We start from the raw sequence: 17,984 nt of genomic DNA, 5'->3' as shown, positions 1-17,984 counted from the left end.
ACATAAACCATAAATGAAAAGATTGAAAATTCTAATATTTACTCTCAGATTAAAAACTTATATAATATTTGGCATTACCATGCAGGATTACGGATGCATAGTCCCTACAACCCAGACATTCTACTGGCACGTTCCTTGGAGGAACTCTTACTTCAAGAGGAAACATGCAGTAGAAGAATGTTCATATAAGCATTGTTTATGATAATAAAATAAATAACACAGATGTCTACTTGGTGGAGAAAGAATCAATTGAGGTATATTAATATGACTTAAAAATATGGAAATAAACTAAAGCTGCATGCATTAACATGGACCAAACTCACAAACATAATACTGGAGGAAGAAGGAACTCACAGAAGCATGGAGGGTATGGTGTCATTTACATCAAGTTCAAAAACACAAATAGCTAAATAATATATTGTTTACAGTTTTACCATATATATAAATACCCCTAAAGAAAAGGAAGGGATACATTTAAATACAGGGTGGTGGTTGCACTGAGAAAAGTCAACCGTACTGGTAAGGTTTCCTTTTTTAATCTAAATAGTGGGTAAACAGGCTCATTGTGTTAGTCTCTAGTTTTTATAAGATTAACACATATTACTTTGTGTATATAAAACATTTAATAATAAAGAGTTAAAATGTATGTCCGAAAATCCAGGGAAAAAAAGAACAGCTATTATGGTAAAAGCACTTAAAAAAAAGTACCCGTAGTAATAGTTCTCCGAATTTACCATAAAACAAGTGCAAGAGAAATCCAAATACACAATAGCAGTTTTGTTGCTATTTGCTTGGAGGTATTGATCTGAATGAAACTCTTGGGCAATAATGCAGCCCAGGAAGTCAGCATAGAGAGAAATGGGGTTAGGAATGAACCTTGAAGATCTGCCCATGCTTAAGGGCAGGAGGAAGAGAAATCAACAAAGAACACTGTGAAGCCACCAGTTTGTTCTCCTGTCGTTCTTTCAAATATCTTTATCACACAGTGCTCTTTATTCTGACTGCTGCTAATATTTTCCAAGCAAAATGCTTTCCTAATCTGTTTCTCTAATACCTTCTAAGCTCTTTCTTTGCCTCCAGTCTCATTCTTCTTCAATCCACTCTCTACAATGCAAACAAAAAAAGAGCTCTTTCTAAACTCCGGATCTGTTCACATCATCACTTCCTTATTTAAAACTCCCCCATGGGTCCCACTGGCTTAAAGATACAGCAGAGGCCACACTATGTACTTCACAAGCCATCAAATGACCTGGCTCCTACTTACCTCACTTTTGCTCATCATTCCATACCTTACTCTCTGATTTCAAAGGTTTAAAGCAGTGGTTCTCAAACTGTGGACCATGAACTAGCAGCACCAGCATTACCTAGGAACTTATTAGAAATGCACGCCTAGGCCAGACCAACTCAATCGGAGTAAACTGCAGGTTGGTCCAGCAATCTTTTTAGTTAATTCTGAAGCACAGTAAGTTTGAGTATTATTGGCTTAAAGCACGAATGAGAGGTAAATTATTACTTGAAGAACTCTATGGGAAAGTTGAAAAGTACTATTATAGCATAATGGTTAGAAGCATCCAGTCTGGGGTCACACTGCCAGGGTTCCAATTTCTGCTCAGCTTTTTCCTAGCTTTGTGATCACAGGGAAGTGACTTCGCTTGCCTCCGCACAGTGGAATACTTAACAGCACAGATCCTCTGCAAGACTGTTTGGATTTCAATTCTGGCTCTACCCCTCAGTGGCTGTCATCGTGAGCTAGTCACTTTACTTTCTCTGAGCCTCAGTTGCCTCATTTACAAAAGTATAAATAACAGTACCTACTTTATACAGTTTTTGTGAAGATAAAATGAGTTAACATATGTACCGTGCTTAGAACTGTACCTGATACACAGTAAGCACTGTGCTCTTTATTCTGATGATAATTGTTATCAATTTCATGGGACCACATTATTTTTGGAGATAAAAAGTCAACACTGAATGTTAATGCCCATAGAAAGTAAATAAAATTTATCTGGTCTGATAAGGAACGACTGTCCTCACCTTTCTTTAGGTAAATGATTTTTTTTTTCAGTATGCCATTTACCTCTCTGAGCTTATTTCCTTCCAACAAGAGAACATGTAAATGAAAGCAATAACCTCCTCCAAAGAGTCAGGGAGTCTGCCTTGAGGGGTCATTTATTTCACATTAACTTTCTTTTGGTTTTTTAAGCAAAGAACTTGTAAAACTGAAAAAGGATTTATGGAACCTTATCCCTATGCATGGGGAAATATTTCTGGGAGTATTCTAAATACATACCCAGTGCTAATTTAGCTAGCAACTCTACATGTAAAAGTGCCATTAAGGCACCTATCTGCACAGTCATCGAGAAGGATGCTGAAAATATTTTGACACAAAGATTAGGACTTTGTATCCTCTCTACTCACTACTAAGAGGTCATACTATGTACCCCTGACCAAAACACACGAATGCCTGAGCCATAGCACACTCAGTGCAGAGTATACACTATTGAACATAAGCAAGTATAACAAAATCATGTTTTTTGAAGACATAATTACAATCGAAGTTATGTAAAATGATGCAGTGATATTTTTTTCAAGGGTCTCAAGTGTTTAACTTCCTACTTAGAATAGGAAAGAAAATATTAGAGAAAAAAATATACTGGGACAAGTCACAAAACCAAAGTTAAAATACAGGGCTCATTACTGAGAGTTTAATGTTTCTGAGAACTATGTAGGTAATATACCATTTGAACTTGGCTTGGAAATTAGTTTAATTGTCAAATATTTACTGAAGAATTCTGGAATCCTCTGCTGCACATTCTCTGACAGAAGTACACATGAATCTGGTATAGTGCAGTCTCCATCTGTGATTCTCCTGATTTCTTTAGGTTTTAAAAAATCAGTTTCGTATGTAAAATTGAGTTAAGGAAATGTGAGAACATTTTCATTAAAAACAAGAAAAAATAATGAGATTAAATGCTTTGGAAGGTTTATGATTTTTATTTGCATGTGACAGTTACATGTTCTATCGTGTCTTGTTTTGTTTTTCCTGGAAGCCTAAACCTCAACTATGAGGTTAGATGAAGAAATTTTAGCAGAATCTCGTCATAGCTTCCTACTTTAAAATGGAGGTCACTATTACAAAGAATATTCAAATCAACTCTGGATTTCAAGGCATCTCCTCAATGCAAGAAATTTTATATTGGGGGAGGTTAACAAATTAAGATTACTCAGTTTTTAAAAGGCATCAATGTGCTAGACAAGTCAACCTGAATAGCTTATGTTTCTGCTGATATAATACTACACAATTTCAATTACACAGAAAAGGAAGGTAACAAAGTCACTCATATTTTACAACTAAAATTCCACAATGGCAAAGAAAACTAATCTTTTAATACTTTTAGAAAAGCATATAGGATGCTTTATTTATAACAAAGTATAATATACTAACCTTCCTGGATTGCCTGAAAAAAAGAAACCATTGATTCCTTAGAATAAGACTTAACTCAAGATTCTCTAAAGTAAGAAAAACTGTTTTCAACTATAAAATGTATGAGATGGATAAAATGCAGCTTTTCCCTATCATATATGTAAATATTAACCACGCAGGTAGTGGGAAGGATGCTGGACTTAATGGAGACCTTTAAGAATATTTACCTGTATCGTCCTCTGAGTGCCATCAACGTTGACAGACAGTAAGGGTGAAGCCAGGTTCCACGTGCTGGTAACATTTAGTTTCGACCCATCAACTTCCACCTGTTGTGACACCAAATAAGACTGTTACCATAAAGGAAGACAGAAAACTGATCTCAAGTTCATTGCTGCATACAAAGCAGCAGCCATTTTAAACAGATGGCTCCCAAACAACCTGTCATGTTTACTGCTCCCACCATGAAAGACAGGGTCCAACAAGAGTCTTCTTAGCCATCTCTGGGGAGAGATGAAGGACCTGGGCACAGCTGCCTCTTGGTACTGAGGTTTCAAGTAATTTCCAGTAAGTAACGAACAGCCTTCTAACTCCAAACCTATCTGGACATGCTACATTTACTGCAATTAGACAAGTAATGCATATAAATTCCAGTGACATTTTGCAACCCACACAACAGGGCCTGCATATAATATCCTCTCCAAGGACCAAGAAAGAACTTTTCTGTGTTCATTTTAATGAAGGACTATGCATTGTTATCGTAATTAAACAGAAGCTTTAATTAGGCAAAATTCTTTGGTGTTAAATATTAAAAGTCCATTTTGAACTTTGCAAAGTTCTATTATATTTTTGTTGATAATAAATGACTAATTTCATCAAGTTATCATTCATGAAGATACAAAAAAAACTCCATAATCTTTTAAAACAGATATTCTTAATAGAAAAATTTTAACTTCCAAAGAAATAATATGAAAATAATTGAAAGAAAAATAAATCAAAGCTAATTTAAAACAAAAGGTACTATTAGTAATTTCTTCCTTTTCACTCATTCATTCCCTAACTCTTTAATATGAGAGGTTAAAAAAATAACATTATTATTTTAAGTCTACAGTAAACAACATAACAGATTATTTAACTTTGTTAAAACTTCAAAATAAACCTGTAGCAGAGCCAACATATATATTATTCCTAACAATTCCTTGACTATCACTTACTTCTCTTAAAAAAACACTCATTAAAATAAAACACACACGAACTTATACTGTTTAGAAGAATATGTTTGTACATATACATATTGACGTACATGTTTGAATAGATGTGTGTGTGTGTGTGTGACATACAAGGTATGATAAAAAAATATGGTGAATGCTTAAATAAAAAAAATTATTACAGTAAATGACACATTGCCATTAATCCCCCTCAAAACACCCCTCTCACTTCAAACACACTCATCCCATCATTCTTGCCACTTTCTGAAGCAGTTCTGGAAGTCCTCTTTCGTGAGTGTCTTTAGTTGTGCTGTCGTGGCTGCCTCGATGTCCTGAACTGATTCAAAAACGTTTAACTTTCATGGTCATTTTGACTTTGAGGAAGAGCCAGAAGTCACACGGAGCCAGATCCAGTGAATAAGGTGGATGAGGACACACCATAATGTTATTTAACAGAAATTGCCATATTCTGAAGCAATGTGTGACATGGAGCGTTTTCGTGATAGAGGATGAAGCAGTTTGCCCATTTCATATTCATGCATTATTCGTGATCCATGATTTATTGCACACTTTAAAACAAACCTTCTCTCAACGGTAGCTCACACCCGACTGACTACACTGAACAAGTTGAAACTTGTCACACATTGTTACTAAGGCACAATGCACCGCTTCCCGTATTGAAGATCCCTTGGATGGTACTCGGTAGCAATATTCACCATAGTTTTTTATCACACCTCGTGTGGGGTGTGTGTGTGTGTGTGTGTGTGTGTGTGTGTGTATTCCCCCTATAGTATAACCACAAAGTCTGGAAACAAAGATATGCTATTGGCTATGTAATGGAATATCAGCAGCATACATATTAAGCACTTGCTCGTGTTTCCAGGTTTAGTGCCCTCCCTACAGTACAACTCAGGTAATGAGGGAAAAAAAAAAAAAAACAATGGTTTTGGAATCATACATGCTTGAGTCTCACTTAATATTGATGTGTTATTAAGCAAGTTTACTAAGTTTAGAGTTGTTTACTAAAAAACTGGAGTATTTACTCTGTGAGTTTCAGTTTCAAAACTATAATATAGTAAAAATATCTATAAAAAGGTGCTATAAAAATTAAATAAATTAACATATGAAAATATCTACCAATATACCTGTCATGAAAGTTCCTAAATATTTTCTCCATTCCCCTGTCTCGAATGGTTTTACTATTCAACCCTTAAATGAATTTTAAAAATAAGGTCAGATAATCATGGTATCTCATATATTACTTACTATTAAAACACTATATAATACAGAACTAAGTAAAAAAGCTGTAGTTTTGATTACATCAGTTATAATACATTTTTAAATGATCCTATTTAAGCCGTCCCCCTGAATTAAATATCTCCTTATGTAATGAAAGATTTCCAAAGAAACTCTAGACAGTTTTACAAATACTAAGTGCTAAAAATCTTTTATAACTAAAAATATTTGCTGTGAAATGACATCTAAATTTAAAAGTTTAAAAAAGCTCAAAATCAATTATACGAATTTTGTTATGTTTTTTTAAAAAAGAAAGCTAGAGGCTGTAAATAAAGATTTTGAATGATAATCATTGAAAATTTGTATTCGATATTAATTTCAAACCAACAGGGCAGACAGAATGAAACTGGTATTGCCATTTTTTGGGGTATATGAAGGGTAATTAAGAAAAGAACTTTATATACTCAAATTATGTTAAAATCTGAAATAAAATGTTTTATGAATGTTTAAGCAAAATGCGATTTATTCATACAATAGAATATTATTTGGCAAGAAAAAAGAATGAAATTCAGATACAGCTATAACATGGATGAACCTTGAAAACATACTAACTGAAAGAAGCCTGTCATAGAGAAGCACATATTATATAATTCCATTTACATGAAATGTCCAGAAGATAAAAACCTATAATATAGGGATAGAAAGTAAATTAGTGATTGCCTTGAGCCGGGATGGGGGAGGGAGGTGGGATGGGAATGGATGAGAGGGGATTGAGGGGCAACAGCTATGGATAATGGGATTTTTTAATTTGGCATGATGAAAATGTTCTAAAATTGACTTTGATGATGGTTGCACAACTCTGTAAATAGTTGTATAGTGCAGAATGTTTACTTCAGCCTCAAACAGGATAAAAACCAAAAGTCCAATGAACTGATTAATGGATAAACAAATATGGTACATACATACAATGAAAAAGTAATTGCACAAATCAGCTAAAAAATATTACAGTAAGCGAAAGAAGGCTGACACAAAAGAGTATATGCTGTATGATTCCCTTTTATGACATTACATGACAAATCTGTGGTTGCCAGAGACTAAGGGTAGGAAGATAACTTTGACTACCATGTTTCCCCGAAAATAAGACCTAGCCGGACAATCAGCTCTAATGCGTCTTTTGGAGCAAAAATTAATATAAGACTCGGAATTATATATTACATTATATTATATATTATATTATATTATACCCAGTCTTATATTATAGTAAAATAAGACCAGGTCTTATATTAATTTTTGCTCCAAAAGACACATTAGAGCTGATTGTCCGGCTAGGTCTTATTTTCGGGTAACACGGTATACATTATAAGACCGGGTCTAGTATTTTATAACATAACATAATATAATACTGGGTATAATATAATATAATATAATATAATATAATATAATACCGGGTCTTATATTAATTTTTCTCCAAAAGAGCTGATTGTCTGACTAGGTCTTATTTTCAGGGAAATACGGTAGGAAGGGGTATGAGGGAAACTTTTAGGGTGACAGAAATGTTCTAAATCTTGATTTTGGTGGTGATTACACAACTATATTTATATACGTGTATCAAAACAATAAAATTATAAATTAAAAAAGGGTAAATTTTATATAATTATACCTCAATAAATCTGACTTTAAAAAAATAAAAACATACGGAGAAAAATCTCTCTTCAAAAAGTATTTTTGAACTACCTTTGATTTATCTTTTCTTCCTGAAAAATTGATTTCTCTCCCTTCATCTTCTGCAGGGAGAGAAATTAGATGAGTGTATATAATGTTAACTTGGCAAAAACAACAGAAGGAAAGATCCTTCCAGACAGAATGTAAAAATTATAAAACAGGTCCTATTGGGTCTCTGTGGATTACACGAAGGAAAAATAACAGGAAGATGAAGACATCAGAGATCAGAGTTCTTCCTATTTTCTTTTCTGTGTGGACCCTTGGGAACAGATGGGGGTGGAGGCAGTGCCGAGAGTGGGTGAAAACACTCTGACAGGTATCAAGTACCCTAAAAATATCTGGGCTGGAGGTCTACATAGTTGAGGAAAGGCTGTAGGCTGCTAGTAAAGCTCAGTACTTGTTTCCATGGCATTCTAACAAGGTATAGGAGCAATAGTACAGCACTGATGGAGAAAGAGGCTAGATACAAGTACATCATAGTAGGAATACAGAAGTTTCTACCTGTCCTAGTAAGACGCCTAGAGAAGGTCTGGATCAGGACAAAGAGCACATAGTACAGGGGCTCCATGACTGCAGGGAAACAGTAAACAGGACTATGGGTAGCAGAAGCCTCTTTAATGAGAAATAGGATGACTCATTACTGGAGAGTCACCAGTCCAGGTCCTTGCAACAAAGTCTTGAAGGAACAGTGTGGGTCTGAGTTCTCCTACCCTCCTCTCTAGTTATGAGAGGAGTCTAACCACCTCCCAAAGGCTCCTTTAATTAATACATGCAACAAGATCCCACACCTCAGTGGAAGCTGGAGTAACGGGAAGAAACCTGAGACACTAGGGACCTGAAAGACACTGTTTATCAAAAGCCCAAGATCCTGTTTATCACCAAGCTTTGTGTCCCCTTTGCCCTTTATTAAAGGTAGAGGGCTTATGAGGAAGATTACACATGATAGCCAATTAAGAAACTACATTTCTTTGTACATCTTGTAAGCAATGAGTATTATTTTGCAACTTCACTCTGTAACTGAAGCAAGGAAGTTATCATAACTCCAAATCATAAACATGAAACATATCTGCAAATTTTACTTGAAGGAAGAGAACATGATGAAAGCTATCATATGCCGTCACTGTCTCAAGCAGTAAACAATTGTTTTTTCAAAAAAAAACCAATTTTGAACAGCAGATGCAATGATTCTATTCATGCTATCATTAGAGGAGTGAAATTGCGGTGTTAAGTATAAGCCATACGAGAGGTAGAGAATGTTTCTTTGAACCACATTTTAATACCATAGAAAGTTAGGGGCAGACTGAACTGAAGAATTCTTGTTATTATGTCACATATATTGTTTACACCTAATTCTTGAACCAAGAATGACTGAAGCAGCAGATGTAGAGTGGAAGTGGCATTTCATTATTATGACACTGATAACTTGACATAAAGAACCATCCTATCTTTTCAAAACCAAAAACTAATGGGAAGTGAAATCCAGGGTAATGAAAATAACAGATCTGGTGAGAGGGTATTCAGGTAATAATTCTGACAAGAAAAAGCTGCAGGCTGCCCATGCTTACACCCAACCACCTACTCTATTGCAACATAAATAACAATCAGAAAATAACCAATACTGGATCTTTGCATGAAAATTGCAAAACACATTTTTTATAAAGAGAAAAAGGTAAATTAAGAGCATAGAACAAGAACTACTCAAAGAAACACAGGAAGAGTGCAGATAAATAATTCTACAAAGTCTCAAAGACAACCATAGGAAACGTGACCCCTCTTTAAAAAAAATGAGCTCAAAGAAGAAAAACAAAGGTTCAAAGAAGAAATTATACAACAACAGAAGGAAATGAAAATCAAGCTGGTAGAACTCAGGAAAAAAAATGAAGAAAAAAATAACATTATAGAGATAAAAGCCACATTAAGAAGCAACCCAAAATAGAATAAGTGTGACTAAAAAGAAAGAGAAGAACATGGAGAAATCATACAAAACAAAACAGAAAAGACCAACAATAAAAAAGCAATTTATATAAAAGACAATAGATATATGGAGGAGGGAGAAAGGGGATCCAAAGAAAATAGAAAAGTCTTCTCACAAAGGCTTAAAAAGAAAAAAGAATAAATGTAAATTCAAAGATATGATAGGGGGAATAAAGTATAACCTTTCAAAATAAATAAAACCTTTAATTTTCACAATAATGATGTTTATGGAACTTTTAAAATAAAGAATTATATGGGCATTTAGGCAAAAATCAGAAATCATGCACAAACAAGGAAAACCTCAGGTCAGCCTCATTTCTCAAGAGCAACACTGATAACAGAAGACCACAAAGTGATATGATCTAAATACTTAAAAAAGAAAAACGAATGTTGCCCCCAATTTTATACCCAGCCAAGATGTCCTTAAAGTACATATCATATAAATGTATCTCGTAGCATGTAAGTACTTAGCGCCCCTTTTTAAAAATAAGGCATCTCTATGGATACTGATATGAAACCATCCCCAAGAAAATACAAAATAATGTATATAGTATGCTATCATTTGTTAAGAAGAAAATCCCTGGAAAGGTGTTTTTAAATGCATTGACTACCTCTGAACAAATGTATAAGAGGAGCAGAGAGGCTGAGGGATAGGGATGTAAAGGAGACTTGCTTTTCAATGCAAACCCATTCATGCTTTTAAATTTTGTCCTGTATGCATATATTATATATTTAAAAAATATATAGCATGCAATCAATATTCTACTTTAGACCTTTCACCAACAGGCACACAATAAATAGTAGTCGTTTTAAAATTTCATTTTGGTTAATGAAGCAATACTCATTTCAATTTCTCTGGTCATAGATTGATTTCATCTGTACCCATTTTCACAATGTATTTCAGACCATCTCTCTCTTTCTCATCTGAAAATGGGTGACTTGAACCAGCAATGCTGAAGATCTCTTGTAGGTCTAATTCTACGGTTTTATGATTACAAAGCCCTTTTATTTAAGCTATATAGAAACAGTTAATTTCTAATATGGCCAATTCTAATATTAGAAAGAGATTTTTTTGTTTTGCTCAAGCATGTGTCTGGGGTTGGAAGATTTTAAGATCTTTCCTTTAACAACAAAAGCTAACAAATTAAGTAAAATTCAGTGTGGGGACAAAAAGAAAAATAGACCAAGAGTGAAGTGACAAATGATATAATACTTTGGGGCTCAAATAAAATTTCACACCTTTCAAGGCAGAAAATATTGTGGAAATGTTCTAACACTATGAAATACTTGAATAGTTTAGATTATTTTAAAACTCTATATTTCATAAGCAATCCAAAGACATAGCACTGTTTAGAAATGCTAACCCAAACATGAAGAATTTATGTCTTTAGTTTAAACATGAGCTTTAGAACTCAAGCTCACCAAATTTATATTAATTATCATATACTACTGATCCACACTCTTGGCAGACGACCTCTTTTCTTTACCAAAATTGAAGCCATGAGACACAAGTCCTCTTATTTTCTTACGTCATCAACCACCTCCTTTCCTTTACTGGCATCTCACACACTGGCTGCTTCCCCCTCTGCTTTCTAGCACATACAGGACTCCCATATTTTCAGTACATGTGCAATTCAGCCATTACACAATCCAACTACCAAAGTATTTCTCTCCTTTTCTGACAGGTTCTAGAAAAAGTGCTCTGTACCTATTTTCTTACCACATATATTTCCCCATAACCTTCTACAACTTGGCTGCTAAAAATGTATTCTGAAAGGTCATAAATCTTCACCAATTTTTGTATTTGCTACTTAATCCCCATTATTTACTTCTCAACAGGAAAGAAGACCTCTCTGAGGCTGTGATCTTAAGCTATGTGTGAAGAGTAAGAATTAATGTGGTAGTGATAGTTGGGTGAGTGGGACTATACAGAAGGAATATTCCAGAGGGAATACATGTAAAAAAAATCCCTCAGGAAGGAAAGAGTTTAGCTTATTTGAAGCCAGTGCGCAGAACTCAAAAAAAACCAAAAACTAAAACATGGCACCCTGAGAGAGTGGGGAGCACTGGGAAACACTAAAGGATTTCAATTGGAGAGTGACATCGTCATCTTTCTGGCTACAGTTTGGAGAATGAATTAGCTGAAACAAAAATAAAAATTATGGTGACTAGGTCTAGACTATTAGTAGTGGAAAGATGCAGGATATTCAGGAATAATGTAAACTGAGGAAGTAAAAAATGGGTAGTGTGAACAGAGTAGTAAAGGTATAAAAGAGTCACTGAGGAAAAGGGAGAAGAGTGAGCTTATCAGAAACGCAGCAAAAGTGTGATTTCCTCCAGCAATACTCAGCTACTTTGTGTGGTGTAGCCATAAAGAAAGTGGGAGGCTGAGTTTATCTGACTTTGGATTGATGGAAGAATGAAGGGGTTAAGGAAGCTAAGGGTATTTGTTAAGTGAATGACTATAATTACAGGCCAGGGACTCTAAGGTGACTAAAGTATGGGGAACCAGGAGTGGGGTCCACGGATGGATAGAAAACATAAGGACTAACTTACTGAGGTAGAAAGATAGACCATGAGAGCCTTTACAAGCAGGGGAAGAAACCTGAAGTTTGCCAAGAAGAAGGGGAGGTAGTGATATAGACTGATGATGTGAGCTTCAAAGAAGGTTTTCACGAGCGGAAGGGGAACAGAGGTCTACAATGATACTAGGAAAAAACAACCCCACCTCTCTGCTCTGAGGTGCATGTAGAGTGACAGAAAAACTACTGCTGGGTTTCGGTGAAGGCAAATAAGCGATGGAACATCCAGAGAAAAGGCTGAGAATACAGGGGAGTTTGTTGATGACAAAGAAAAAGATACAAAGGGCACCGTGGAAAGGGTAGAGAGGAAATGGAGAGATTATATCGAAGAGTATAGGAAACAGATTTAGGAGTAACAGATGATCAGAGAGGCTTTCAAATAGCCCAAATTCTCTCTATCTTCACCACTACCACCTTAGCCCAAAACTGCCATCAGCTCACCTGCACTACTGCAGTAGACTGCCTGCCTGTATTCTGTATCTCCAACTGGTCCTCCTCACTACAGGCAGAATAATCTTTTGTAACCATAAAACCGATCATTTACAAAATCACGGATAAAGGGGAAATAAATACAATGTGACAACAACCAAATGGAGGTCCTGCCTGCTTCTAAAAAGTATAAAATGCAAAGAGATGTGTAATATTGCAACCTTTAATATAAGGACATCATATGTCTCTCCATCCTGTAATCATTTAAAGATTATATTCTACTTAAAGAATTAACATTATAAGTTTGAATCAATCCGAGTAAGCTTATGTTGGGTAGAATTCATGAAATTCATCTTAACATGCTCTATTGTCTGATAACTTTCCCCCAGCTTAAGAGATCAATTTAGTTGAAAATTATTCAAAATAACAGAATTTATGATATTTAAAATAACAGTTCAAAGACATGATTTCTTTCCCATTTCAAGAAAGCATTTTCTCATATTAAATAATCTATCTGTAACTTTGTATTCCATTAAAAGCATTTAACTGGATTTCTGGTACAAATAATGTTGATGTGGAACATTTTCCATGAGTTGTTTGGAACATTCAATTTTCCTATCTACGTAATCATAAGGGAAAAAGAAAGTACACACCCTAAATTAATTTGACATTTGAGAGAGATTACTTACATCCTTTACCATTAAAAAACAAAAAAAGCACTTCCTCAGAGATACCTCATGACACAGTTAAAATATTACAGCTTCTATTGCAGTAGGTACCTGCTAAACAATTTTTTCAACATTAGGAATGTAAAACTTACAAAACAAAATATTTGCCAAAAAGCAATTCCAAAAAAAATATAAATTTGGGAAGACACAGGCTGTGTTTCTGATTCACCATACAAGTCTTCTTTTTTGTCATACACAAAATCTAAATTCCTTTTTGTCATCAAATGTTAAGAAGATTAACATCATGCAGAATTAAATCTAAGACAAAAATCAAGGTATTCCACTATTTAAAATAAAAATAAAACAAGACTTTGATCATACGTATATCTTGCTTCTATTTCTGAAAACAATATGAAAGGATAAAAAAGATTTCTTGATCCAGCTATATCTAATTCTCAGAAAGGAATAACTAGTTCCAGGCCCTTTCATAGGCTCTCTTTGTATATCTTAAAAATAATCACTCTGCACAAAAAGTGGAAAAAGTCTGCAGTTTTCTGATTTGACTATTAGGCTAGAAAAAAACCTAGAAATAATATACTCCAACCCACAATTCTCCTCCTATTTCACATATAAGGAAATTAAAGAGCCATATAAATTACGTAAATTATAGAAACAATTATCTTGTAATTTTCCTCAGAGTATTTCCCTTAAATCCACTGGTTAAAAGCAAAAGTAACAAATGTAATCTAAATACAAAGATACAGTATTTGTATAGACACTCACTGTATACTAGTATTTATACCTTGAAAGAAAAGAAGACTGTTCTAGAGACTAAGATGTGTGTTGGTTCTTTTTGGATCTTATCTCTTAACTACTGCTAACAAAAAATAAGATTATTAAGTTATGTATCAAATAGATATGGTACGACTCCCCAAAAATAAAATGTAGTTAATTAAATTGGGATATTACCATCTTTTAACTTTTTTGTTTGTGTAACATTATTATAGTTCACTGACTTCTACATCAAGTGCTGGATATGTGAAACACAAATATACTTTTTTAAAAATTCTAAAAGTTAACAGGTTGACAATAAGCAGCACATAATTTTCTTATTGTTTAGATGTAATAACTTTGTTAAATCATTTGCTTCAACATTTATTTCTCAGCTAAAACATGACAGAAATAACTCAAACATTTTTATTCTATTATAATTAATGATTCTTAACATTTTAATATGAACTGTCTTGTATCTTAATATAACAGAAAAAGTGTAGGTATTCTTTATCCTGCTTTAGTTACTAAAATACTTTATTATTCCAAAATACAGTTATGATAGCTCCAGTGCCCTTTCAGAGGGAAATAAGACGCTTGTTTCTGAAAACAAAAGGAGACAACCATTTTTCATAAGTTTCTCCTTTATCACTAACGCCTTGGAAACAATTTTTATTTCTCTCCCAAATATATAAGCAATAATGACAAAAACATCAAGAGGAATTAGACATAATAACAATGAAGATATGTTAATCTATCACAAAAGATTACATTAAATATGCATGTGTTATAAATGTAATTAAATATATCTCAAAGGATGTGAATTGCAAAAACAAATTTTAGGTACTGATCTACTATCAGCCATGCTGACTAGTTTCTGTTTAATTATCACCTCATTAATTGATCAGTAATAACTTTAATTTCAGTTGTATGGTTTTCTTTAAAACATCCTACATTATTTTGCCCACAGTTTAATTATAGTAAGTAGTAATTTCATTTGGATTGGTGTGATAAGGTCCTTCTCTGCAGATAATACTAAATTATATCAGCTTAATGAAGAACTCCAGGTAGATGAGTTTAGCATAAGCAGCAACTGAAGCTGCTTTTACTTCTAACAAATCTACCAGATCCTGATGGAATCCTGTGTTTTCTATGTAGTATAGTCATCGATAGTCAGAATGCTTGTTCAAATACAAGCATTCTGACTATCAGCTCAACAAGTTACCTAATCATTCGTGTCTCCAGTCTCTCATATATAAAATCTGTGCTCACAGAGTACTTGTGAGGAATAAAGCGAAGTATTTAGACTAGTACCTGGCACATAATAAGCCCTCAATAAATGCTAACTGCTCTTGGTAATTCAACTTAGTGATATCATGCACTCCTGCCACAACAATTATTCTCCATCTATTTTTCTTTTTCAAACACACCTACTTTTGTTTGTTCTTCCATTTTTCTTGTGTTTCCATTAATAGTTCCTCTACTATTCATTCACAACATCATTTGATTCCTATTAGCACCTCTTTTGCTTTTCATATGTATTTCACTGCCACAGATGTCCTCCAGTAACATCTCATTTTCCCTAAGCTGGTTGTTCACCACCACAGAACCCACACATGGTCCAAGCAGGCTATAGGACGTTCACGACAATTTCTAAGTCCTCCCTCTTCCTAAATTCCCATACACTGCAACTGTTAACATGCTATTTCCTAATCCTACTTCTTTCATACTATCTGTGACTATTTAGCATTCTAGTATTACCTTTAGACACACACAGTTTGCCCTGATAGCCCATTTCTCCTGGCCAACGACGAATATATCTGATACTCTGTGTTCTATGTTCCTACCTTCCAAGGATTATCTAGCAGTTCTGCGCTCTTTTCTCAGGCTCTGTGGTCATCAGTGACATTATTTCTAACACATATACTGAGATATTTATTATCTCTTTTCTATATTGCAATACTGGTAACATATTTGATAGTTTTATGTTTGTATTAGGTTGGTGTAAAAGTAATTGCGGTTTAAAAGGTTAAAAATTGCAAAAACCGCAATTACATTTGCACCAACCTAATATTTTTTAATTCTGGTTGCAAAATTTATTCCCAAAAGAAGTAGTATAGATGTTATGTCCTTAAAACTTCTCATGAATTACAAATCCAAACACAGAATGCTTTATAAGCATGAACAAAATAACCTTTTTGTTTTCTATCATGGTTTAGCCCAGTTTCTTTGATAATGGTAAGATGTAAGAATTGATGCCCCAAAACTACTCATGAAATCCACCCAGTGGATAAATAGTCAGCCTTTTACTATGTAAGTATCAATTATAACTCAAGGAAGACCCTGGTAAAAAAAATCTAATTAGGGGTCGGCCCGGTGGCTCAACTCCGTGCTCCTAACTCCGAAGGCTGCCGGTTGGATTCTCACATGGGCCAGTGGGCTCTCAACCACAGGTTGCCGGTTCAAAGTCCCGCAAGGGATGGTGGGCTCCGCCCCCTGCAACTAAGATTGAACAGGGCACCTGAAGTTGAGCTACCTCCCAGATGGCTCAGTTGGTTGGAGCGTGGGCTCTCAACCACAAGGTTGCCAGTTCGATTCCTCCAGTCCCACAAGGGATGGTGGGCTGTGCCCCCTGCAACTAGCAATGGCAACTGGACCTGGAGCTGAGCTGCGCCCCCGCAACTAAGACTGAAAGGACAACAACTTGACTTGGGAAAAAGTCCTGGAAGTACACACTGTTCCCCAATAAAGTCCTGTTCCCCTTCCCCAATAAAATCTTTAAAAAAAAAAACACCTAATTAGCCATTAAGTTGATCATAATAACTAATGCACTTGTAAACAGTCAACAGAAAAGCTTATTAGCTCTATAAACCACTGGCATAACCATTACAAGTAAGGAAGGTTAACCAAGTTAGCAGTGTTTTTCCATTGCTCCTAACATGAAACAGAAAAAAATAGTTCAGTCAGTTTCTATCGTCCTAAGGAATGGTTGGGGAAAGTATTTTTTATTTTGTTCCTTTTCTGTGAAATAATTTCAAATATACATAAAAATTGTAGCAATAGTAGATCAAGCTTAGATTCCCAAGTTATTAGTATTTTTTGCCAATAAAGAACAAGTGTTATGATGTCTCATTGCCCCCCACTACTCAGCACGCATTCCCAAGTACAAGGGTGCTCTCTGTCAAGTTCAATCAGCAAATCAGGAAGTTAATATGGATCCAATATTACCAAGGAATCCACAAGCCCCCTAGTCAAATATCACCCATTGCCCCAGTAATGCCCTTGATGGTACATCCAGCATCTCAGTTATGCTCTAGCACTTAGTTGTCATGTCTCTTTGGTCTCTGTCCCTCAGGAACAGTTCCTTCATTTTGCCTTGTGTTTTGTGACCTTGATACTTTTGAAGAGTATAGACCAGCTACTTTGTAGAGTGTCCCTCAATTTGGGAGAATATTCCTCATGATTACACATTTTTACCAGGAATACTAAGGCAGTGATATTGTGCTTTTTTCAGCATTGTACTAGGAGGCACATGATGTCAATTTGTCCCATTACTAGTGCAATGACTTTCTCATGGTTAAGATGGTTTCTGCCAAGTTTGCCCACTGTAACTTTAGGCACAAAGTAAATACGTGTAAATCTGCTTCTATATCTACATATAAAAAATTGAGTTCACACTGATCTTTCTAATTCCAACCCAATACCACAAGGTACATTTTAGCCTTTCCCCATTCTACATTTGTATCTCTCTTCTCTGACAGTGAGAAACCTGTCTTCCATTATCTACTAATAAGTTTGCTAGATTTTTTCTTTTTCATTTTGTACAATATACATATCATCGTCCCTAAATATGTTTCATATAACTTCAAAGAGTATATATTAGAATAAGAACATGATAGTGCTTTACCTAAAAAAGGTCAACTGATATGACAGTATGTGAAATTGAAAAAGAAAAAGGTTTCTCTTTGGAGAA

At 34.8% G+C, this 17,984-nt stretch overlaps 1 protein-coding gene across 1 annotated transcript in view; it reads right to left on the bottom strand.

Moving 5' to 3' along the window:
• PCCA (propionyl-CoA carboxylase subunit alpha) overlaps window positions 1-17,984 on the bottom strand; it is a 341,190-nt gene that overhangs the window by 79,528 nt on the left and 243,678 nt on the right. The window contains exon 23 of the mRNA XM_033104125.1: window positions 3,652-3,750. Within this exon, the coding sequence (XP_032960016.1) occupies window positions 3,652-3,750 (99 nt within the window). The remainder of the gene's footprint in view (window positions 1-3,651; window positions 3,751-17,984) is intronic.

The sequence above is a fragment of the Rhinolophus ferrumequinum genome, chromosome 4, assembly GCF_004115265.2.
Source record: "Rhinolophus ferrumequinum isolate MPI-CBG mRhiFer1 chromosome 4, mRhiFer1_v1.p, whole genome shotgun sequence".
Classification (NCBI taxonomy): Eukaryota; Metazoa; Chordata; class Mammalia; order Chiroptera; family Rhinolophidae; genus Rhinolophus; species Rhinolophus ferrumequinum.
Note: the sequence above shows the minus strand (reverse complement) of the source record. Positions and strands in the feature narration are given on the sequence as shown.